Raw genomic sequence first — 24,054 nt, 5'->3', positions numbered from 1 at the left:
GGGATGTGACGGCATGTGACTATTTGGAAGTTCTGAGTGTTTGCCCACTCAGAACTTTGGTTTTGTTCCACGAGTGAGAAGGAAAGGTGGACAGCCCCTCTTTCTGCTCTGCTCTTTGATTTTGCTTCCCTGAAGACACTTTCTCATTCATTCCACAAACTGTTGAGCACCTGCTGTGTACCAGGCACCATGCTAGGCTCTGTACGAGAACATGGGCGAGATTGCAGCAGAAATGGTCTCTGTTCTGTGCCGCTCGTGGGCTAGGCTGGGAGAAAGAGCCAACCAACCCAGATGGTTACTGCCCGTGACGAACGCCATGGAGAGCATGAGCCGGCCAAAGCAGCGGCCCTGACGCCGGGGCTCCTGGAAAGGACCTGGCTCAGGAAGGCTTCTGTGAGGAGGAGCTCTCGGCCGTGGCCTGGCGAAGGAGGTGCGGCCCGTCAGCCCCATGAGAGCTGTCAGTGGGGCTGTGCCAGCCACGCACCTGCGCTCCAGGAGCCGGCTGGGTGCCAGCCTTACCCCAGAGCTTGGGGAAGATGGGCAACAAGAGAGAAGCCCAGGCGCCAGCCCTCGAGCAGCTCAGGACCTCGACAAGGATGTGGCGCAGACATGGTGCTGAAGCATGAGGCGTGTGAGCCAAGTCCCAGCCATTCAGCAGGTCCTCACTGAACATGTATCTGGTCCTGGGCTAGAAGCCCGAGCAAGACCTTTCCTCCCCCCAGGGAGCTTTCTGTCCAGGGACAGGTACAGGCAAGAAGCAGGCGGTGCTGTAGGTTTGTGTTAGGCGGAGGAGGCTTGTTAATCAAAGGCCCCCGCTTGTCTTGCTGTCACCCGAACGGCCCAGTAGAGGGACTGTGTTCAGACTCTTACAGGTGGTGCACAGAGCTGCAGGCCCGGTGATAGAGGTGTGCCGCCTGATGCCCTTCGACGTGGCTGGGCCAGGCCTCCGCTTTCAGCAGGCCCCAGCGGAGAGATGAGGGGCCTGGAGGAGGTTGCTAATGGGACAGCTGAGCTACCAGGGTTCTGCTGGGGCTAGGTGGCTGCAGAGCAGGGAGCTGACATTTCCTTGGTGGCCAGCCCTAGGGACCAGATGGGATGCCGTGATATTCAGGGGCTGTCACGGAGACGCAGTAGAGCTGGGCGGTGAAGATGTGGACCTAGGTGTCCACAATTTCATAATTGTGGCCTTGGGCCAGTCACTCACATTTCTGGGCTGTGGTTTGATTACCTGTACAAAGGGGCTAGTAGTGACTGTCCCGCAGGGTTATAGACGCTGCAGTGAGGGGATGCAGGGCAAGGGCTCATCCCCCACACAGTGTAAGTGCCTCAATCTAACTCTTAGCAGTGGCGTTAAGGCAGAGAGAGGAGGAAGTCCCTAGTACCCCTCTTCTGGCGGCTGAGGTTACTTTCCTTGGGAGTGGTGACGGGGGCGGTCACTGCCCACTCGTGCGTGTCGTCCTTCAGCGGCCCAGAGCCCACCGAGCCTCACCGGCACCTGGAGAATGCCTCGGCGGCTTCAGCTCCTCCTCTCCCTCGTTTGTTTCAAGCGGCACTTAATTCCTCCTCCTAAAGCCTGTACCAGCCTCAGCACCAAGATGTCCTGTTACCAAACTCTTCTGTCTGTTGTTGGCGGCCCCTTCTATCCTGAGCATCTGGCACATGCAAGGACAGCTTCTTGAAGGATGTTTCAGTTAGCCAGGAGCTGAGCATGCCAGAGCTGAGGCCGCAGCAGCATTAAGAGTGTCTGAGTCAACAGGGGCCCTTCAGGCCAGAGGCCATCAGAGCCCAGTGACACCCCTCCTCCCCACCCCCACCACGCAGAGCATGTTTTCAGGGGTGAGGGACCACAGGGTTCTCCTCCTTACGGCCTGCTCCAGGCTAGAGTAGATGTGGGGAGGAGGTTGTAGCCTTGCATCTTGCTCTGAAATGTGAATTTGGCCTCTGTTTCTCCTCTTGGGTCCAGAGCCCAATCACCTGCCATACTTAAGAGGAAAAGACAACATCTGGAACAAGCTTGGGGCTGGCCACCAGACAGCTCCTTCCCCGAATCTGCCTGCACCTGGCTCTGCCTCCCAGCTGGCCTCTCTCTGGAGCTCTTCCCAGGGAATGTGACGCTGTCCACGCGTCCTCTCAGTGTCCAGGACCAGCTGGGCCTTGCTCCATTCTGCACCAGGAGGATTGATTGCACCTAAAGCATTTAGCTAGCATTCATACCAACCCCGCGACACATGGTAGGTGGAAGTGTTGCTGCATGGAAACTGAGGCAGTCAGGGCAGCCCCTGCCCAGCCATCATCTTCGCCCCCATGGTACTGTGGTACTTGTCCCTTCCATGACATCTAAATGATAACATTTAAGGGAAAAGGGAACTTGGCTTGAGTCAGGTTGGAATCTCTCCCCTGCGCCCAGCATAGCATTGCTGGAAGGCATAGATGTGAGACATGAGATGAGCAACATGTGGTATGGCTTTTGCCCCAGTGAAATGTCCATTCATGTTGGGGACACACCAGCCCAGAGACCAATAAGGGAATAGGGCAGACGAAGGGGGAAGTTAAAGGTGCTTGAGTCCTACAGTTGGGAGGAGGGGTGGTAACTGAAAAGTGTGCAGAAGAGCAGAGAGCAAGCACCCTTGTGATTTGTTGGTCTCTCTTTTTTTTTAGATTTCATTTATTTAGAGAGAGAGAGCACAAGGTGGGGGTGAGGAGCAGAAGGGGAGGGAGAGGGTGGAAGAAAGAATCGCAAGTGGACTCCATACTGAGCACGGAGCCTCACATGGGGCTGAGATCATGACCTGAGCCGAGATCGTGACCTGAGCCGAAATCAAAAGTCGGATGTTTAAGCAACCGAGCCACCCAGGCATCCCTGATTTGTTGGTCTTAAGTCATGGGTCAAGGCACTGTGGGTCAGCATTGTTCTGTGTTTAGCAGAACCTAAGTGTGTCATGAAATTTAAGAGGTATTCCACCAAAAAACACGGGTCGGTGGCTGAGATAGGGAGACGGCTAGATTCATAGCCTCTCTTTTGAGATGGATACGTAAATAACCTCAGATGAGTTTCTCAGGGAAGGAATTTGTTTTAGTTTGGGAACCACCAAGAAGTAGCTGTGTTTACTGTAGGACTCTTGAACATGTTGGTGTCACTGTGAATCCCCACGGGAAGAAACTGTGATCAATAGTGGTTCCCAAACTTTTATCACAAAAGTCCTTTAAGGAACACCTTAAAACACCTTGCACAGTGCAGTGTAGGGGACCCTGGTACGGCTTACACCCATGACAAACAGCACTATGAGGCAGGCTACGTGAAGAAGCAAAACCAGAAGCTCCCGCCAAGAGCAGGCTTTGGTTTTTGTGTCATTGAGATGCAAAGCTTGGCTCTGAGGGGTCATTGCACAGAAGGTGCCTCAACATGCTCTAGGTGCTGTGGTGTCTCGGGAAGCCCCTAGCACGTATTTTACTAAGCTGAGTTGCTCAGGTATTAACTCGGGGACGGCCTACCAGACCCCAGGCCCTGTGCCAGACACTCAGGTGCCAGACAAAAATCCCTGCCCAGAGAACTTACTTCCTGGAAAAGAAGCACCTTTGAGCCATTTTACCCAACTCTGGAGAGAGCAGGCCTGGCCCCTGTTCATCAAATCCAAAAAGATGTGCAGTGACATCTTTTTTTTGGTGCAGAAACCCTATCCCATAGCCTGATCACAAACCTTATTCTACCAACTTAACCTCCTAGTACTTACGCTTGTTTGCAAAAATCCAATCCACTCTCAGAGGGTTTCTGAACATTAGGGAGGATGGAAAGCTCTCAAGAGTGAATGTTGATACCTTGTGATAAGTTATAGATCCTCCCAAGATAGCCACTGATTTGGGTACCTAAATTGTGATCCATTTCAAAACCCAGTGTTGTAGGATTGCATTTCCACCTCTCACAAGATAAGGCTGTGGCTAGAATTTTTTTTTTTTCCTGTCTTCTTTGGATCTAATCTACAAAATGATGAAGACCTCTGGATTTTTGTATTCTTTTCTTTTCAGAGAGCGGGGGAGGGAGAGAAAGGGAGAGAGAACAGGAGGGTGGAGGAGGACCAGAGGGAGAGGGAGAGAGAGTCCCAAGTGGACTCTGCGATAAGCACAGAGCCTGACTCAGTGCTCGATCTCATGACCCTGAGATCATGACCTGAGCTGAAACCAAGAGTCAGTCTCCTAACTGAGTGAGCCACCCAGGCACCCCGGATTTTTGTATTCTTAATCCCCGACTCCTTCCATTTTCCCAAGCCCTGCCCCTCCCAGTGCCCATGTTTCACACCTGGTCATCCCTCTCCTGGTCTTGTCAGGGATCAGAGCCTCCCCCTCTTCAAATCAGCACCTGGCACCTTCTCCCGCCAGATGCTCTAATGGGAAGCTGCTGTGGTAAAGTTCACAGGGCCAGCTCCTGACCTGGGGAAAAAACAGGGTCCCCTGGGTGACCTTATGGCCACTTTGCAGACTAAATGGGGCCCGGCCCTTGTGCCTGACTGTGTCCTACAATAAAAGCTCAAGGAAAAGGGATGACTCTTAAGAATATACCTTGCTGTCTGGTTTGGCTGACGAAATGATCATCCTCTCCCCAAGTTTCAGCTTGCTTGATTTCTGATCCATAACTGGGTCAGATGTTGCACATCCCTTTGGTGTTAGGGGTTGGGCTGCCCTCCGGCTCCTCCCCGGCTCCTCTAAGTGTGGGGAGGGGAGCCCTCCCCGTCAGCAGCACACCCTGTTACATACTCATTTCAGCAAACACCCATCGCATTCGGTGTTTCTGGCCTGGGAAAGGACCCAACAAGCTTGGCAGATTGGGGTAGGCAGAACCTGCACCTGGCTCTGTCACTTCCCTGGCCTCTTTACCATTTTCCTATCCAGGACACCTGAGTGTGTCCTGTGCTCATACAGCTAAAAATAGGGCAGGAAGAGGAGGACAGTCAGGTTGGCTCCTTGATGCTCCGAGGCCCCATGAGTTCCTCCTGAGTCTCTGGCTTATTTGCCTCACCACCCCTACCTTAGGCTAACACTTCAGGCCAGGACCCAGCTAGCTCTTGCAAGCACCTTCTTGGGCATTCATGCTGCCCTGGAGCTCTCAGCACCCCACAGTGCTCACTGGCCTGCAGAGCCCTTTACCAGCTTCATATTCCTAAACAAACCATGACATCTAAATGATAACATTTAAGGGAAAAGGGAACTGACGCATGCGCGCGCACACACACACACACACACACACACACAAGGGAGGACTAGGGATTTTAATGAGCCAGAGGGCTGCAACTAGAAAAAAGTTGGAAACACTAAAGTTGAAACTAATGTGCTAGATACCCAGTGCATGCAGACAGTATTTAAATGGGTATTCCTGTTTCAGGTTATATGAGCAATTTGTGTTTAAAAATGTAAGAAACTAATAATCCCACCGCCCAGAAGTAGCTGCTGGCACTGGGTGCCTTTTGTGTGTACGTGCATGAAAGGGAGTTAGAGTTTAGCCCGATTGTTTGTTTTTATTAAATGGGCTATTGATGGTCTTCACTGATAGCCAGCCACAGAAAGTCCTCACGGCACATCATCTTGCCAAGCAAATTGCGGGGTAATTGGGGAGGGGCTCCCCCCCATGCTTCACAGGCAGTCCTCCCTTTGCCTCCCAGGGGAGTAGATGATTCTGGGGCGGGGAGACGTCCGAGGAGTGCTTGCGGCACCAGTTTCTCACAACACTGCTTTGACCTTTCCCTCATCGCATGGTGTTGGATGGCCAGCCAGTGAGCAGTCCCAGGTGGCGCAGGCCTCAGGGCTGGAGGAGAGGGCCCGGAAACCGCTAAGGGGACGGGTGGCATTCCCAGAGCTTCGCTGACCCCACCCCAGATGTGGAGGCGGCTGCACAGCGGGGGCGCGCGCATCTGCCGTGGGGCGCAAACACTGAGTTCTTATCTGTCCACCACCCAGTCCTTCCCAAGAGCCCATGAGGGGGTCCGCGAGAGTGTCGGCGTGACCTGGGCCCACTTTGTGGAACGGTGGCCCCGCTTGCCCTGCTTTCTCGGGGCTGGGGTGTGGACTATGTCACTGGGCTCAGAGAAGGGAAAGGCCTCATGGCTTTCTTTTGCAGTCATTTTCTCCCAGTCTGTGACTGGTCTTCTTATTCTCTTAACAGTGTCTTTCACAGAGCTGAGGTTTGCAATTGTAATGAAGTCTAGCGTATCATGTTTTGCTCCTTTGGTATTGTATCTAAAGCCTCGTCACCAAACACGAGGTCATGCAGATTTTCTCCTGTGTTATCTTCTAGGAGTTTTATAGTTTAGTGTTTTACATTTAGGTCTGTGATCCATTTTGAGTTAATTTTTGCAAAGGATGTGAGGTCTCTGTCTAGATTCACTTCTTTGCATGTGGATGTCCAGTTTTCCGTCCTCTCTGTTTCCTTGAAGATGTGCTGCATTGCCTGGGAACGCCCAGTGGTCAGGGAGGCTCACTGTTGCTTCATGATTTCCCCGTGAAGGGTCACATACCACTTTCATTTCTGCCACTGGGGTCTGCAGATGCAGAGGCAAATTCCCTAGCAAGGGTTCTGTTTTCGCTGGGGCCAGTGGAAAAGCCCACAGCAAGACCAAACTTGTTTCTGGATTCAGGCAAGGAAAAAGGTATGCCCCAAACTAAGTGTGCCTCTTTCATCTCAGGGCTTCCATCTGGGATTATTTTACTTGTGACTGAAGTACATCGTTTAGAATTTCATTTCGTGAGGTCTTTTGGTGATAAATTTTCTCAGGCTGTGGTTTTGAACATGCTTCTTTTATTTTTATTTTTTTAAGATTTTATTTATTTATTTGAGAGAGAGAGCAGAGCAGGGGAGAGGCAAAAGGAGAGGGAGAAGCAGGCTCCCCGCTGAGCAGGGAGCCCAACGCAGGGCTCGATCCCAGGACCCTGAAGTCATGACCTGAGCCAAAGGCAGACGCTCAACTGACTGAGCCACCCAGGCGCCCCTGAACATGCTTCTATCACATCTATAAAGTTTTTAGCTGTTAATTCTTCAGTGTCTCTATTCTAAGCTCTTTCTCCTTATAAAACACAAGTTAAACATGTGTTAGTGTCTCGTTCTTTTTTCCATATCTGTTCATCTCATTTATAGTTTTCATTTCTGTCTTGCAGAACTTATTTGTGGATAATAATTTCTGTTCTGTCTTCTAGAACTATCTCCCCATTTACTAATTCTCTCTTCAGCTATATCTTATATGCTATTTAATTCAGTCACTGATTTTTTTTTTTTTTTTGGAGAGAGAATGCTGTACATGCACCTGAGTTGCAGCAGGGAGGGGCAGAGGGAGAGAGAGAGAATCTTAAGCAGGCTCCACACCCAGCATGGAGCCCAACTTGGTGCTCGATCTCCCGACCTTGAGATCATGACCTGAGCCAAAATCAAGAGTCGAACACTCAACTGACTGAGCCACGCAGGTGCCCCCAGTCAATGAGTTTTTTATTTCCGCTTTGAAACTTTTATTTCCCTAGAAGTCCTGTTGGGTTTTTTAAAAATCTGCTTGGTTGTTCTTTATAACTTCTTGTTTTCTCTTCATTTTCAAAATTTTCTTTAACTATATTATACATAATAACATATTTATTTGAATAATTTTTTTTTCAGTTTTATTAAGGAATAAATGACACATATAATTGTATATATTAAAAATGTACAACCTGATGATTTGATATCCAATACATTATGGAATAATTAGCAAGTTTATCTGAATAATCCTAAAATGGCAGTCTTTTATCATCTATTTCTGCCAGATTTTGAATCATCGTTCAGAAAGTCTACTTCTCTCGGAGATTACAAAGGAATTCCCTCATGCTTTTGCTTAGTTTTTTTATGGTTTAATTTAAATTTTTTACATTTTTACTTTGATCCATTTGAAATCAATCCTGATATATAGTGTGAGATAGGGATTCACTTACTTTTGTTCCAGATGGTTACCCAGTTATCTCAACACAATCAATTGAATATCCCATCTTTTTCCTGGTGATCTGAGATGCTACCTTTACCATACATGAAATTTCTAGATATACTTAGGACTATTTTTGGACTTTCTGTTTCATTGGTCTGCCTAGTTACATACTTTATATTTCTCATATCTTGTGGGTCTTTCATTGTCTTTATTTTCTTTAGTAAGTGATATATACCAATGGCAAAACCCACATCTCCCCACAGGACATACAGTAAGACCTGCATTTCCCTTCCTGCTCCTTTTCCTACCCAGTTCTCCTCCCAGGAGACAGTGTTATTAGTTTCTTATGTATGTTCTATATCTTTCTAAAGATATTTTTGTTCTCCCTTTTCATTTCAAAATAAATTTTAAAAATGAAATGCCAAGAAATAATGAATCAGGATAGATGTGATACATGTGATATGCAGAGACTGACATTTATATTTGAGCCCGAATCTTAGTTGAGAGAATCTGAGGGTTGTTGATCTGGCCTGAACATCTCCCCAGAACCCCCCAGCCCTCTCTGCCAACCCTAAGACCTGACTTGAGACTGTGAGGGGAGGCCTGCCTGGACTCTGGGCCCTCAGGGGGCTGCCTTCCCCTGGGATGACTGCTTTATAGTTCACATTGCCTGCCATGGAGCCTGAGCGTTGGCTAATACGTGAAACCAGGCCAGTGCCTTGGAGAACGTGCCTGCACTTCCATCCTCAATCACGCTCTGAATGCTTCAGGGCTTGGTTTACTCATTTAGTGATCCATCTGTAATGACCTATTTGTGAAAGAATTACCAGGCTCTGGCCAGGTGCAAGGTGCCACGCTGAGGGTCGAAAGAATCAGTGTTCATTTCAACAGATTTGTAGTGAGTGCCTGTGATGGGTCAGACCTATCGGAGGCCATATTCACGACCCCAGGGCTGGGAATGTGCCTTCCCCACTTCTCCCTCATCACCGTGAACTCAGCTACCAGCACGAGGGCTAACGCTGTGCAGCTGCTTCATAAACAGTTTTTCACTGAAGGATCAGAAGACTAGTTAGAGGGTGATGAATTTCAGGAGGACGGAATGTTGGTAATGTCAGATGCGGCCAGGACATTGATGAGATGGGAGCTGACCTAGACCCCTGGATTTTTCAATGAAGCAGAATTAGGCTTATGTTAATGACACCGGGCATGGCCAGACCCGTCCGAGGAAAGGAAAGCGGCAGGGCGCGTGTGGGCGGCAAACAGGAAGGCGTGGGAACTTTACCAAGGGCTGCTCTCTCACCTCTGTCACCAAGGCCACTGAGGATGTGTCAGCTATACCTTGAAAAGCAGAGGAAGCCAGGAGCTGCCCACCTGGTTTAAATCGCAGCATCCCAGGAGGGGTGTGAGCTGTGCCCCAGGGTCTGTCTGTGGATGACCAGCAAGAATGGTTTTAACAGAACTACTTACCTACTGAGAGAAGGAATAGATGAGAATTCTACAAATGTCTTCTCTCTTGCTGATATTTTAACAGAAAGATATCAACTAATAAAACATATTTCTAGTCCTCTTGCTTTCTTTGCCTGCCTGAAGGCATCTATGTCTAGTCAACCCAGAATAAAACATGGTGAAAGCAAAAAGCCACACCTCAGAGCTATAAATATGTCGTAGCAAGAAGTCAGACGCAAAGGGTATTAGCCACAGTCAGCCTCCCCCTATCTCCCCGTCTCTCCCCACCGCCCCCTCCCGTGCTGGTTGCTGAGAAGATAACACGGCCTCGCCTTGGACTTGCCAGGCTGCTCAGCCTGCCTGCAGCTCTGACCCTGGCTCCCACCTCCCCTTCCTTGATGTCTTTCCTCCTTCACTTCACATCCACCTTCCATTTTAGGCAAGTGCCTTCCGTCTGGTGGCCAAGAGGCATGTGCTACCTGGTACTTCAGAGGCCTGTGGTGGTGCCCGATGCTGACGGGTCCTCCGGCGGGATGGCTGTCATTCCCGTGTACACAGGGAAACATGTGTAGAGTGGCCTTTACAGAAGACATTTAGAAATGTCGTCCGCATTATAAGGAGGCTCTTGTTCTGCCAGAGCTTACATGCCTTGTCTGCAGGATGGTGGGAACTGTGTGGGAATCCAGGGCCTCTGGAAAAGACTAATCGCAGGCTTCCCTTGCCATGGCTATCCTGATGGATGCTCCTTGTGGTAATTGGTAACTGAGGTAGTCTTTGGTAAACATTTATGTGCTACTTCTGTAAATCTGGGGATTGACTGCTGAAAGTCAGCATCAGAAAATGAGGACATTTACCTTGAGCAGCATCGGTTTCCCTGCCCTTCCACCTCCACCCCAGGCCCTGGCGGTCCCTATTCCAGGTGGAGATTGTGGCCTCTGGTTATGTAAGTTTTGGGGGCATGGGGGCCAGTCCTTTGAGTACTAGGCAGAGGCAGACCGGTAATAAGTAATGAAACATCTGCCTTATTAGTGAGCACTTACTATGTGCTTTACATTTGGTAACTCATGGAATCCTCAAACTGCCTATTTTAAGCCCCAGAAGGAAACTGGGGCTTAGAGTCAAAGTAACCTCTGCAAGGCCACTTGCATAGTAACCCATCTTGAGAAGAGCGCCCCCTGCAGGCTCTCCTCAGGAGCGCAGACCTTAGCAGTTACCAGGAGAGCTGGAGGGTGGGGGCGGTGCTCAGGGATCCTAGGTCCACTTTGCATCTCCTGTGTCTCCAGTGGACATTGCAGGAGGATGGTATGTGCCCAGTCCTAGAAGGCTGGCTCGGGTCCTCAGTGGAGCCCAGCTTGGCCGAGGAGGCAAAGCCTCCTGAGAGGGTTGCAGGTGATGTGCAAGGGCTGGAGACGGTCTTGGGGTCTGGCCTGAGCAGAGGGGACAGGGGTCCTGCAGGGATGGGCCTGGAGGGACAAGGAGTCACTGACAGGAAGGAGATGGGTTTGAGCACAAGAGGGCTGGTGGCCGTTGGCGTGACATGTGCTGGGCTAGAGAGAAGGGCAGTCTGGTCAATGTCGGGGTTGCTGGCTATCAGCAGGACAAGGGAGGTTCTGGGGGAAAGAGGGGCCACAGAGTCCTTGGAGGGGGGAGGGTAGTGCCCTGTCCGCCATGAGGAGATTTTATGGCTCAGTGGCACTGAGGGTGGACTGGAGGGTCAGGAGCTTTTGCCCGATGTCCCTTCATCTCCCCCCCCACCCCCCCGCCTAGGAAAGGGGCTAGAATCCTGGGTGACACAGCTTGCATCCGACCCGTGGCCCTCAGCCTCGGGAATCCATTTGAGCACACAGGGCCAGAGCCTCCTCTGCTATGGCACACTCATACTGCTCTAAAAACAGTCATGGAAAGAACCTAAAAAGTCCACATGCTCAGAACTCTTGTGAGAAGCAGGATTAGGCAGGTGGGGACAGATGTCAGGGCAGGAGGGTGATACGGGGTCTCGAAGATGAGGGCGTATACCCTAGTTGCCTCTTCTCGTTTACACTGCGTTTTCATTTCTTACATTTTGAAAAGCTAAATTGTGCACAAGGTAAACAGCACCAAAGAGGGTAAAGTGTTCCCCTCCGATGGAGTCCCCGATTCCACTCAGAGGAGGCCCCAGGGCGCCCCATCTCACGTGAGTGTGGAGGACAGGCGTCGCCTCTGCCCCAGGACACAGGGCAGCCTGCCATATGCACCTTTCTCCTTGTTTTCCTCTTTAAAAGTCCATCTGGGAAATGGCATCGTGTCAGGGCTCTTTAAATGAGTTTCCTCTTTACATTACACTCTTCAAATCATTTCATTTCAGCAGACCTCTCTGAATGTTCATCCCTTCCCGCAATGAATTAAGAGCAAATGGCTGTGATTTTCCATATCCAAACAAACACACATATTATCCATTTCCTTGTGAATTAACTCAGTCCTCGAAAGGGAGTGCGTGGCAGGGCAGAGGGCCCTGCTCAGCTGTCAGCCAGGCCCTGGGTGAGAGCAGGTTTCTCTGGGCCTGCCCCAGGCACGGCGTCCGTCCCCCTTCCTTCCTGGGCCTTGGCTCGCGCTGGCTCAGCAGCTGGCTTCAGTTCTGCCCCTGCCCTGGCACACGCCCTGTGGGGGTCAGACAAAAGCCCCAGACCCCATCCCGAGGCAGAGACCGCCTGTGGGGCCGCCCCGGGTGCTGCATTCTATCAAGGTAAGTCTGGCAGCCCCAAGGTTAATCGGGTTCAAGTGCATTTTTCAGACATATGTAAACTGTTAAGTGTAACAGCAAAAAGTAAACTGTCGGGAGGAAACACCAGGTTTTCTGTACTGCTTTTCTCCGCCCCCTGGCTCTCACACACGTGAGAGCGTCTATCCGCTTAGCCAGCCCATTATCTTGATAGAGGAACCGGAGGAAAAGAAAGGATAGTTTTCTTCCCCTAGAAATCGAGCCTGCTGTACTTTGTAAGAGATGAAGCGTGTGGCTGTAGCCTCCGAAACAGTAGCAGACACCTCCCAACCGTGGTAAGCACGTAACTTGCAAACTCATGATCCTCCCCCTTCCATAGAAAGGGAAGGCACGCCTCAGGTGTGGATTGGCACGTCTGCAGCGGAGTGCAGGCTGGGATTCATGCCCGGGCTATCTGACGGCAGACCCCGGGTCTGCCACGGCGCCCTTGGTGACTGCCCCCCACCCCCCACCCCCCACCCCCCAGCTGCAGACAGACCGAGGAGGTAAGCTGATGCAGAAGCGCTGGAGACTGAGGGGAAGACACGGGAAGGCTTTGCAGAAAGGGAAGGGACTCGCGCCCTGGGCTGGGTTGGTGGGTAAGAGGAACGTAGTGTTGGTCAAGAATCCTCTTTTTTGTTAATGTGTATAATGCAGAATTACTTTTTACTTGGAAATCAGATAAACAGCCTACTTTAGAAACCCCCAAATTAAGCCGCGTTTCTGTCTTACTGCGAGACATGGGGAAGGTGGGAGACTGGACCAGATGCTCGTGGGTTCTTAGGGATCTGTAACGTGGGCTTAACAGCAAGGGACAAGTGTGTGTCAGACTCGGAACATCTGCAGAAAAGCAACAGAATGGCTTCTTGTTACAAAATACCTTGTATCCTGCACACACACACACACACACACAAATGCTACCTTCTGATTCTCTTTGGAATCTCTGGTTCCTCTGAGGCCCAGGACAGGCCGACTGGAGAGCTTTGCTGTGGCCCATGAGTGAGGCCCCGGAGCCTCGGGGTGACAGTTCGGCAGGTTTCAGACTCTGCTGCTCATCTCCTGAAAAGGTGAGATGTGGGCCAGTGGATTCTGGGCCCCCCAGGGGAACTGGAGGAAAGTGCGGCACAGTTAGGATGCAGGAAACTCTGAGCAGTCACTCTCCGATTGGGGTTGATTGGGTTAAGGCTTTCCAGAACCGTGTAAAATAGTTCTGAACTCCGTGAACTGCTGATGGAAGCCCGATGCATTGAAAGAAATACAATAAACAGTTTGCTCGTCACGTTGTTGGCTTTGTGGCAAGTATCTGTTTTCTCCTTGGGATTATGTGAACATTTGCTTTCCTTTGATTTCTGGTTGTTATTTTCAGTCTTTCTTTTGTTAGCCGAGATGCTTCAAACAGCTCCAGAGAAGCCCCCCGACTCTTGCCTTTGCAAGGTTTGAGTTTAGAGCCTGGCGCAGCCTCCGCACGTCACCTGTTAGCTGTTAGGCGTCTAATTCTGTAAGCCATGACTTCATCTCCCTCAAGGAAGATAGACGGAATGCTTCCATACAACAGATACGGTTCAGTTCAAGATGTTTGGGGTTGGGGGAGGGAGACTCTAAGCCTCTGGTCTCTGGGTGAACTTGGAAAGGAGACCTGTCAAAGGTATTCACTTTCAGACAGCTGGTCTGTAGCTGAAAAGGCTTCCAAATAATGCCATTATTCACGGCTGTGGGAATTTTGTCAAGCGGCCTTCAAGCAATCCTGCTCCGTGGGGCTGGGGAATGGTGGGCCCGGGGGTGTCTTGGTAGTGCTTGCTGCTCAGAGAAGAGAATAAGGTCGCCTCGCTGGCCCCGGTCACTACAGATAATGGATCCAGTGGCTCACTGCTTGCCGGACCGGCCCTGGCCAGGAGTGGGAACCAGAGACATTTGGGTGTTTTGCAAGTTAGATCTTAAAAAAGATCTTAAATAGCTCATAAGCTGGCCGGTGTTGCTCATCATTCAGTTTGTCCCTGTGCAACGTTTATCATTGGGAACCTTCCCACACTTACAGTCCTCTCCAGAGCTGACCCCAGGTGCTCTGGGCCCCAAACCTGTCCACTGCTGGTCATTGGTAACAAAACTATTCCTGTCGCTGGCCAGGAAGACTTGGCTTGAGCCGGTAGAGAACCTGGTGAGGGGTCTGTTTCTTCTCTTCCTAACCGCTCTTGCCCAGTTTCCTCCTGTGATTTCTTGCAGATTCCATTTGTTTTGGTTGTAGCCCCTAGGGCTGTGGCTCCTGAAAGCTCCCTCCAAGGGAGGATCCAACCAAGCACTGAGCTCTGGAAACCGTGAAAAGGACTTGCGCCTGTAGATGTGGTGCTTTCCCGATTCTCTTTCCCAGAATCCTTTTCCCTTAATCCAGGCAGGTGTTAAGAGATGCATAAAACCTTCCAAAATTCAAGATGAATCAGGTGTAGGAAGCCCTCCCTTGCGGGAAGGCATGGGTTCTATGCAAGTGGAGGCAGAGCTGAAGCTGGCTCTGGCGTCCCCAGGGAGCTGCCCCCTTGCTTGTGGCCCTGTGGGCCCTTCCCACCGGGTGTGTGGGGCAGGGCGGTGGCAGGAACCGTGTACAGCCCTGAGCCTGGGGCTTCCATGACCCTGCCGTCGTTCGCAGAGGTGAGGATCAGTTACTGGGAAGGGAAGTGAACGAGGAAATTCCTGGGGGGGGGCTGTGTCCTGCCCCCGTTCCTCACAGCCAGCACCCTCTCCCCGTGCAGAGCCGAGGGGAACTGTTCTGTCCTGCCGAGCGGCTGGTGTCGCCCACCTCCCCTCTCCCCCGGCAGCAGGCAGCCCTCTCCCGGCCAGGAAAGCCCCTTGTGATGGCTGATGCCGAAACAGGCCTGAGGACGAGAGGGTGGGCACTCATGGAGACTTGGCGAGGGCTGAGCTCGTGCTCTGGGTTCCTGCCTTTGTTCACTGTCAGATGCAGCCTCCATCTTTCTGGGCTGCTTCTAGCGCCCCAGCTCCCCGCCACCAGATGTGTCCTGGACGGCCAGGCGTGGAACGTGCTTCTCGTAAAAGGTGCGCCTCCGAGGTGCTCTGTCCCGCGTGTGTCCCTGGACAAAGGAGTTGCTATGGTAATTACCCTGTGGAAAACACACAGGAGTAAACAGAAGATCAGGCTCTTGCTCAACTCGCTGCAGTGTGGGTGTGTGCCCCTCTTTGTTAGCCCCACTGACATCCCCTCCGCCCCCACAGGCGGAACTGAGGGCCCACCCTTGGGCGGTAGAGGGCGTAGAGGGCGGGTCCTCTGGGCATGTGCAGATGGAAGGCGAGCTGGGGTTTGCAGCAAGAGAGGAGTCGTGGATTTTCCTGCTCCTCGGTGAAGAAGGCAGAGGAATGAGACCCCCCCGCCCAGCTCTTTCCGAGGAGCTGCAACGCTCCTCATCCCACCTGACACACCGACCCCTCAGGGTCACTCCCAGGTGGATCCAGGCCCAGTTAGCAGTAGGTGAGCACACTCCTTGAGAGTTCCCAAGTGGAGACACTCTGGCCGTTGAGGTTTCAGCCACAGAGGAAGAGCCTGGGGGCTGGGCAGGTGGTCGGGGAAGTGAGGCGGATTGTTGGAGAATTGATCTCCAGATTTCTGAGCCATGGGTGCTACTCACAGGTCACTCCTGTGCTTTATATCCTTGTGTCACATGCCATCTGTGTCCCACCCAAATGAGCGGCCCAAGGCCACTGAGTTGTGGCGAACCCTCCCCTCCCTCCGGGTCTTTGCGTCCATCACTATGCTCACCTGCGCACAGAACAAGTTAAAGGAGCAGTGCCTAAAATAAGACCACAGCCTCTCCCCACAGTGGCCATGTACCTTCTCTGGGAGAGAGCCTTTCACTACCACTCCGGGCAGGAAGAGGAAACAAGCCATGTCCACTTGCCTGAGAAGCCATAATTTCACATGGGCGTGCCAGAGGGGTGGGCTTAGGGCACCCTTGTGGGTCTCTGTCTAATGAAGGCCAGGTAGAGCATTCTTAGCACGTTACTGGGAAAAGGTGGTAATCCACCAGACTCCTTCTGTACATTCTGGCTCTGCAGATACTGTTTGGCCCATGTTTCCCTGTGGCCCCAGAAGGCAGGGGATGGTGAGGAGGTGAGGGGATAGTGGAGGCCAGGAGGAATGGCAGATGGCTACAACTCTGGTACCAGCTGCTCCTCCCTGGAGAACTGCTATGGCTAGCTCCCTTCTCTGCCTTTACCCCTCGAGGCTGTGCTCGCATCAGGTGAGGCTCCTACTGTGGCTCCCTCCCCAGCCATGGGCAGGACCACAGTGTTGCAGGTGTGGTGCATCCTCCGGGAGGGCAGGAGGAAGAAGCCCAGGCTGGGCCCATTTCTGCATCATGGCACCTGGTGCTCAGGGTCACTTGGGCATATCCCAGGCACCCTTTCCTGCTTGGCCAAGACAGGTCCGTCTCCGCTGGACAGTGGAGCACACTGCCACCGTCACTTACAGGGAGGCTTCAGTGGAACTGGCAGGTGGGCCATCTCCCCCCTCCATCTGCACTCAGGCTGCAGGGGGAACAGTCCTGCTGAGATTACGGTTAAGGGTGGGAAATGTACTGGTTCTCATCCTGTCCTCACAGGGCCTCCCTCTAGTGATTCTCAAATGGGAAACAAGGTGAGGGACTCTGGCCTGGGAGCGCCACGTAGGCACAGGCCTCGTGGTGCCTCCGGGGGCGGTGTATCATCAGTGACGTGATTACTGAGTCACCGAATTCCTGCCTGGGGTTCCTAGTGGAAACCTGTGGCAGGTGTGGCTGGTTTCCCACCACTGCCACTGGGAGGGTTTGCGTGAGGAGCTAAGCAGTTTTACAGCGCTCTACGCCGTCGTTACTGCATCGGATCCAGCCGCTAGCGCTCCTTCATGTGTATCGTGCATCCTGTCAGCTTTAAATACGGGATCTGTTCCCTACTTACTTTATAATGATTCTGAGTTCTGACTTTGCTGGAGATCTTTAGTACTGACAACATAAACCGGAATACAAGGAATTCTTCAGTACCAGGAGGAGGTCAGGCCTGAGCCCGGCCCCCAGGGGAGTGGTCCTAGGCAGGGCGGTGGTGCGGGCAGAATTGCAGACGTGGGGAGGGGAGTGTAAGATACGTTCTAGGACAATCTGGGTTAAGAAAAATGAGGAAAGTTGATGTCGACATTTCCCAAGAGAACTATGCTGCAGAGGAGGAAAAACTCTCTTGCCAAAGGGCACTTGCTATTTCGGCCCATCTTTGGTGCTGTGGAAGAGCCGTTGTCCTGTCCCATGAGGGCCTGCCCTGAAGGCCGGGCAAATGAACCCGAGCACCAACTAGGGCCTGGGCTCCTAGCTGTCTAGTTTTTTTTTTTAATTTTATTATGTTATGTTATCATACAATACATCATTAGTTTTTTTTTTTTTTAAAGATTTTATTTATTTATTTGACAGAGAGAGACACAGCAAGAGAGGGAACACAAGCAGGGGGAGTGGGAGAGGGAGAAGCAGGCTCCCCACAGAGCAGGGAGCCCGATGCGGGACTCGATCCCAGGACCCTGGGATCATGACCTGAGCTGAAGGCAGTCGCTTAACCAACTGAGCCACCCAGGCGCCCCATCATTAGTTTTTGATGTAGTGTTCCACGATCCATTGTTTGCGTATAACACCCAGTGCTCCATGCAGTATGTGCCCTCCTTAATACCCATCACCGGGCTAAACAGCCCCCCACCAAAACCCTCAGTTTGTTTCTCAGAGTCCATAGTCTGTCATGGTTCTAGTTTTTAAAATGTTTTACAATGTTGGGGCACCTGGGTGGCTCTGTTGGTTAAGCGTCTGCCTTCGGCTCAGGTCATGTTCCCAGGGTCCTGGGATCGAGTCCTGCATCAGGCTCCCTGCTCAGCGGGGAGTCTGCTTCTCCTTCTCCCTCTGCCCCTCCCCTGCTTGTGTGTGCTCTTTCTCTCACATAAAATCTTAGAAAGTTCTACAGTGTCAAGCATACAGAATGCTGAATGAGGGACACTCACATCGCAGCCCTAGATTTAATAGCACTTAACATATCACGGCATTGGCTTTACTCTGTGGAGTTTGTTGCAATTATTTGAGAGTAAACTGCAGATGTCAAGATCCTCCACCACCTAGTATTTAGGCATGTATCTCCTGTAAACAGGGTTCTCTACAGAGTAGTGACATTATGGTCACACCCAAGAAAATTAATAATCCTTTAGTATCTAATAGCCAGTCTATGTTCAGATCTCAGTTTTGTCCAGAATGACTTTTATAGCTCGCTTTTCTTTTTTTTTTTTGTAATCAGTATCTCATCAAGCATTGATAGGTTTGATACGTTGTGTTTGGTGGTTAGGCCTCTTCAGCCTGTTCTACTGCATCCTACCTCTTTCTCTTTATGATTTAGGATGTTGACTTGGTGGAATCCCGTCATAGGCTTTTAGTTTTGAGTCTGAATGTCTAGGTGTCCGTTGTTGCTTTTGTCAACAGAGACTGGCCAAGCCCCTGCCGTCCCAGAAATGCAGGCATGACCCGCTGCTCAGGATGCATGGCTCACTGCTGGCTCCGCAGGGTTGGTCCTGGTGGCATGTGGAGGACTGACTGCAGGCAGCCCGTTGTGGGAAACAGGGTCATGTGTGCGCTCCACTTCTTACTGGGGGACCTCCATGTTTTCATCTCCAAAACAAAGGGGATGGAGCGGAGGGGCCTCCTGGTCCCATTCAACACCTGTGCGACTCAGCTCAAAGTGTGGCGGGGCAGAGCATCTGCAGCTTCATGCCTCGGGGTAGCTGCTTCCTGAGGCTGCTGCCTGTGCCCAGGGCCGTGAATGTGGGGCCTGGGGGGGTTCTTGAGATCCTCTGACGCTCTCACCTGACCAGATGCTCTCCCACTCTGCTCCCCGCAGCTGAGATTCTGGAACTGGCGGGCAATGCAGCAAGAGACAACAAGAAGGGACGGGTCACGCCCCGGCACATCCTGCTGGCTGTGGCCAACGACGAGGAGCTGAATCAGGTATGGGGCACTCTTCTCCCTCCCCTGCCAGACGCTTGGGCGGGCAGTCCTGCTGCCCAAGAGACACAGGGGGGTTGGCATTTGGCTGTCTGTCAGAGGTGTGCGCTGCGTTTTGGATTATTAGCAGCTTCTCTGACCCCCATGCCAGTTTTTCCTCAAGGCTTTATTTGGGGACAGGAGGGAATGAAACAAGGTATTTGGCCCTCCCTGGAGGAAAGATAGTGAAGTTTCACTGGAGTGAGGGACTCTGAGGACCTGCTCCCTGTATACTGAGCCTGAGTCCTGTCCGCATCCTTGGAGATGCCGTGGAGGAAGGAGCTCGACCAAGCAAAGCAAGAATGTGAATGGTCAGGGCAGACTTCTTGAAGGTCAGAGACAGGGTAGATAGGCTAACCATCTGCTACCTTGATTTTCCTGCAAGCTGCTAAAAGGAGTCACCATAGCCAGCGGGGGAGTGTTACCAAACATCCACCCGGAGTTGCTAGCAAAGAAACGAGGATCCAAAGGGAAGTTGGAAGCCATCATCACGCCACCCCCAGCCAAAAAGGCCAAGTCTCCATCCCAGAAGAAGCCCGTGTCTAAGAAAGCAGGAGGCAAGAAAGGGGCCCGGAAATCCAAGGTACGTGATTGGGCAGGGGTATGTGGGTTGGGGCAGGGCAGGTGCAGGTCGGTGAGGTCATGAGTGGCTCCCTCCTGCTGAGGGCTTATCCAAGGACTAAGGAGGAACGTGTGGGAGCTGCTTGCAGAGAGGCTAGCCCAGCTCCAGTGGCCAGAATCTGAGCGAAAAACTGGATTCCTGCAGGCAAGGGGAATGTGGGGAGGAGGCTGGGGCAGATAGCCTCAGGCTGGAAGGACCCCATTCCTGGCCTGCCAGGCAGAGGCTCACACCTCTGGGAAGGGACCTGGGTGGTGCAGGAGCTTTCCTGTGCTGGGGCGGCTGCCATCGAGTCCTACCTGAGGGTGCTGGCTGCCTACTTGCCCCCGACACTCTCAGAACTCTCACTATGTTGCCATGCCTGCATGTCCTTCTCTGAGCATCTTTGAGGAAGGATGGTTCAGGCAGTTAGCTCTTCAGAATGGTTGCCTTGTTAAGGAAGAAAACAGAGGAATTATGCAGATGCTCCTGCCAGACCCAGGTTGGACTGAGATGAGGTCCCAGGTGCCGATCTTTTTGTGGCAAGTGAATCGCTCTTAGTAATGTGACCTAATGTCTTCGTGGGTGGGGCAGGCCGGCTAATCCCCAGCCCCGATCCTCAGGAGGTCTGGGCCTGCGGGTGGTCGCGCTCCCTTGTCTGAGCATTGGTGGGAGGCCCCAGAGCAACTGGAACAGGTGTTATGTGTTCCTGCCTCACTGGACCCAGCCTCTGAGCTCTTGTCACAGCTTCCAGGGCCAACCAGCCAGGGACCGGGCAGTGAGAGCTCCTCATTAACAAAATGGAATCTTAAGCTGTCCTGCTCCCCCCTGGCCTGGGGCACCCCCTTAGGTGTGATCCTTCTGGTCTTCAGCCAGACTAGGTGGAAATTACCTCTGGCAGAAGGTGACCTGCCTATTTTGTGAGACCCTCAGAAGTAGCTCCTTAGAGATGCCTTGTGGGTCAGATGCAGTGTCAGCACATTCTTCCCACCAGAACCCAAAGCCTTTGCCCAGTTGAGGACACCTTGCCAGGCCAGGCTGCAGGAGCACTGCCCTTGCACCCGACTCCTGTCCACCCTCCCAGCATGTCCCCCCACCCGGAGTCGGTCCACAAGCAGGCCTCCGGCCCCCCAACTTCCTATCTACACTGTTGGCCGGCCTTTGGTAGTTGAGGTGGAAGAAGCTGTAGTTTTTGTACACACTGCTGGGTGTGAACAAATGCTTCCCTGAATACAACAAAATCTGAAATCGTCTTGCCCACAGGCCACCGCCCTGCCCCAACCCCCTAGCTGAGAATCACTCCCAGCTCTCTGAGAGAGAACCCTGTAACTGAAGAGTGTCCTGGAAGTTCCTTCCAGCTACTTACACCCCACCTAGCTCACGAGTCCTAGGGGGAGGCTCACAGCCAGGCGGGGATATCGCGGAATGCTCCCTTACTCATTCCTGCCAAGTATAAAATTAGCAGATTGAACTGTTTCTCTCTCTCCTTTCAACATTTACATTTGCGGGGAGGAGCAGGACAACAGGGAAAGCAGGGGGAAAGTGCCTGTGCGGGCCTTTCTGAATGTTAAAAGAGAAGATGAAGATGCCAGGTCCATCATCTCTGGATCACGGGCCCCAGGAAGCTGGCTGCCCACAGAGCAGGGCCCTTGGTGCTTGGCTTAGTGTTCCTCCAGCTGTGGCCCGAGCGTGGCCCTTGTTCATGCAGACCCGCTGCTTATTGACATTGGAGCAGCCCCTCTGTGTGCCTCGGGCAAGCCTGGGCTGAACCCTGCTCCTGTCACCCCTGATCTTCCCCTAGTAGTAATTGTCTGACGGCTTTTTGGCCTTCCCACTTTACCAAACACTAGGAATGCTGTTTCTTTCTTTTTGGACTGGAAATGAAGGGGGTGTGTGTGTGTGTGTGTGTGTGTGTGTGTGTAGCTATATTTGGAACTCACTGTTTCTAATAACCATATGCCAATAATGACTCAAACACTCAGCTTTCCCCTTGATTACAAAAGCAGGAAGTCTGTTATGGTGGTCTGTTTTTCTTCCACACAATAAAACACATTGTCTGCTTACTGTACCAGTATTTGGCTAACATTAAACCCTGGGGGAAGCTGAAATTGGAACCGTGAACAGCTAATTTTCAAAACATTTGTTTAATGTAAATTGTTGTGTCAGCTCCCAGAAACAGCAGAGAACCTGCATCTCCAGGTTTAAGTGGAATGTTCTGAAAATAACCTTTCCAGAGACATGAGGAGAAAGCCTTACTAACATGCTAAAGCACTCAGAGTGAAAGGGAGTTGGTATTTTTCAAGTGTCAACACTTGAATTCCAAATCGTAATTTTCCCCCCAATTCGATGTAATTGGGAGGTTTTGAAAGTCTCCAGTTGTGACAGCTGAGTCAGCTATCGTGGACCCAGAGAGAGGAGGCAGCAGAACCCACTGGGGCTGGGAGTCCGGGGCCCTGCTGGTGCCTTGGGGCTCCTCCTGCCTACTTGGGTGGCCTCAGGCAAGTCTGTGCCTCAGTTTACCCCCTCCCATAAAATGATGGGGTCCATTCCAGGCTCACATTTCAATGACTGAATCTTTGCACCATGTTCGTGCCTCAGTAATGTGTGTAAGAGTGGGGATGGTACAAAAGAGGATGCTGTGAGAATTCTCGGCACAGCACCCCCTGCCTCCCCAGAGCAGTCTCTCTGATGAATGTCTGTGCACCTTGCAGAAAGTCTATGCGTGGAAAAGCAGAGAGATCCGTAAAGCCCTCCTCGTCATCCCTGCCTTTAGATATAAGCACATATAAACGATGCTACCCACTGTTTTGGCAGTGTGGTACAGTGGTGAAGGGTTCCAGCTCACTTGGCTTTGTGACCTAATTCTGCCATTTCCTGGCCGCGTGACCTTAGCAAGTGATTTCATTTCTCTGGTAGCTCAGGCTCCTCATCTGTGAAATGGAGACAGAACACAGGGTGCTTGGGAGGCTTAGGAGAGAAGGCGCTTGAGTCCTGACGACAGAGCCTGGCACACACCTTCACTGCTGTTCTGACTCCCTTGTTCTGCCCCTCTCAGCATAGAGCTGGCTCTTGAGAATTCCGTGGTGTGGTTCTGGTGCCCTAGAGAGTATGCAAAACCGTTTTACCCAGTTCTCTGCGAATGAACTTGCGGTTGTTCTGAGCATTCCGACCAGCGGTGCCACAGGAACCCTAACTGTATGTGGGTGTCCGTGCTCATGGATCTGTAGGACAAAGTCCCCAACGGCAGCTTGCTGTGGCAGACAGATTTCTGAGGGCTGTTGCTCACGTACAGAGCATCTTATCCCGTTCAGAGATTTCAAACTGCCGCCTCCTTTTAACAGTTAACACCAAAGCTGTTGAAAGAAGATGCCTGCATTCAGTCAGTAGCCATCGCATCTGCATGCGCTCCTCATTCCTCTTGCTAGTGAGGGTACGGCAGTGAAGGCAGGCCCTTGCCCTCCGTGGGTGCTCGCTGAGCTTTGGGCTAGTGAGGGGCAGAGTCATTACAGAAGGGGTGTGGGGGAAGCGGGTGCCGTGACAAAAACACAGCAGGGATGCCGGAGGCAGCCTTACTTTACAGAGGCGGTCAGGTGAGGCTTTTCTGGTAAGGTGACACTGGAGGAGAGGCCTTGGAGAGTAAGGTGTCGGGCATTCAAGTGACTGGTGGGAAAGCGCTCGTGACAGAGGACCAACCAGCCTGCCTTTCGCCTCCCAGAGAGAACCCGACAGGACTTGGATGTGAGGTTCCCGACATTTCTATAACTCGCACACCTCTGGCAGTCGGAGAAGTCTCGGAACCCTTCTTAAGATTAGCTTTTCAAATGCATAAAATACTGAAGATTCGAAGGAAGCCATTTATGCTTAAATCATCCAGATTAAGACCCCTTGTCAGAATATTTACTGAGAGCCATAGGATAATCTTTAGGGGGATCTCCAAGAAGACCGTTTTTGCCAAAAATCTGGATTAAAAAATTCTCTCACCTAGGATTTTTCTGATTTCTTTGTTTTTTCATTTTAATTCCAGTTAGTTAACATACAGCGTTCTGTTAGTCTTAGGTGTACAATATAGTGATTCCGTCTCACCCAGGACTTTTCAAACATAAACCCACATAACCCTCCAACTGAACTCCACCCCATGTGGAAATCACCCCCTGAAGCATGAAGATATGCTTACTTCCTACTGCCTGGCAGGAAGCCCACGATGAATTTGGTAGAGTACCTGTTTCTTTTTTGAGAGATAAATATTTAAACTGAAAATTGAGTGATGAATGTTTGGGTAAGGGATGCCCGAGAAAGACATTGGTTCTT

The 24,054-nt window shown here is 51.7% G+C and overlaps 1 protein-coding gene across 2 annotated transcripts in view; it reads left to right on the top strand.

Annotated features, from left to right (window-relative positions):
• Window positions 1-23,688, top strand: part of LOC135365348 (core histone macro-H2A.1-like) — a 37,090-nt gene extending 13,402 nt beyond the window's left edge. For both annotated transcript variants that reach the window (XM_064595926.1, XM_064595927.1), the window contains exons 3-4: window positions 19,006-19,112; window positions 19,534-23,688. In XM_064595926.1, coding sequence (XP_064451996.1) covers window positions 19,006-19,112; window positions 19,534-19,794 — 368 coding nt within the window. In that variant the 3' untranslated portion in view covers window positions 19,795-23,688. The remainder of the gene's footprint in view (window positions 1-19,005; window positions 19,113-19,533) is intronic.
• Window positions 23,689-24,054: the final 366 nt, after the last annotated feature.

The sequence above is a fragment of the Mirounga angustirostris genome, unplaced genomic scaffold (genome assembly GCF_029215605.1).
Source record: "Mirounga angustirostris isolate CCGP_5_RB_7025 unplaced genomic scaffold, mMirAng1.0.hap1 SCAF_7, whole genome shotgun sequence".
Taxonomy (NCBI): domain Eukaryota; kingdom Metazoa; phylum Chordata; class Mammalia; order Carnivora; family Phocidae; genus Mirounga; species Mirounga angustirostris.
This window is presented reverse-complemented; position numbering and strand designations above follow the sequence as displayed.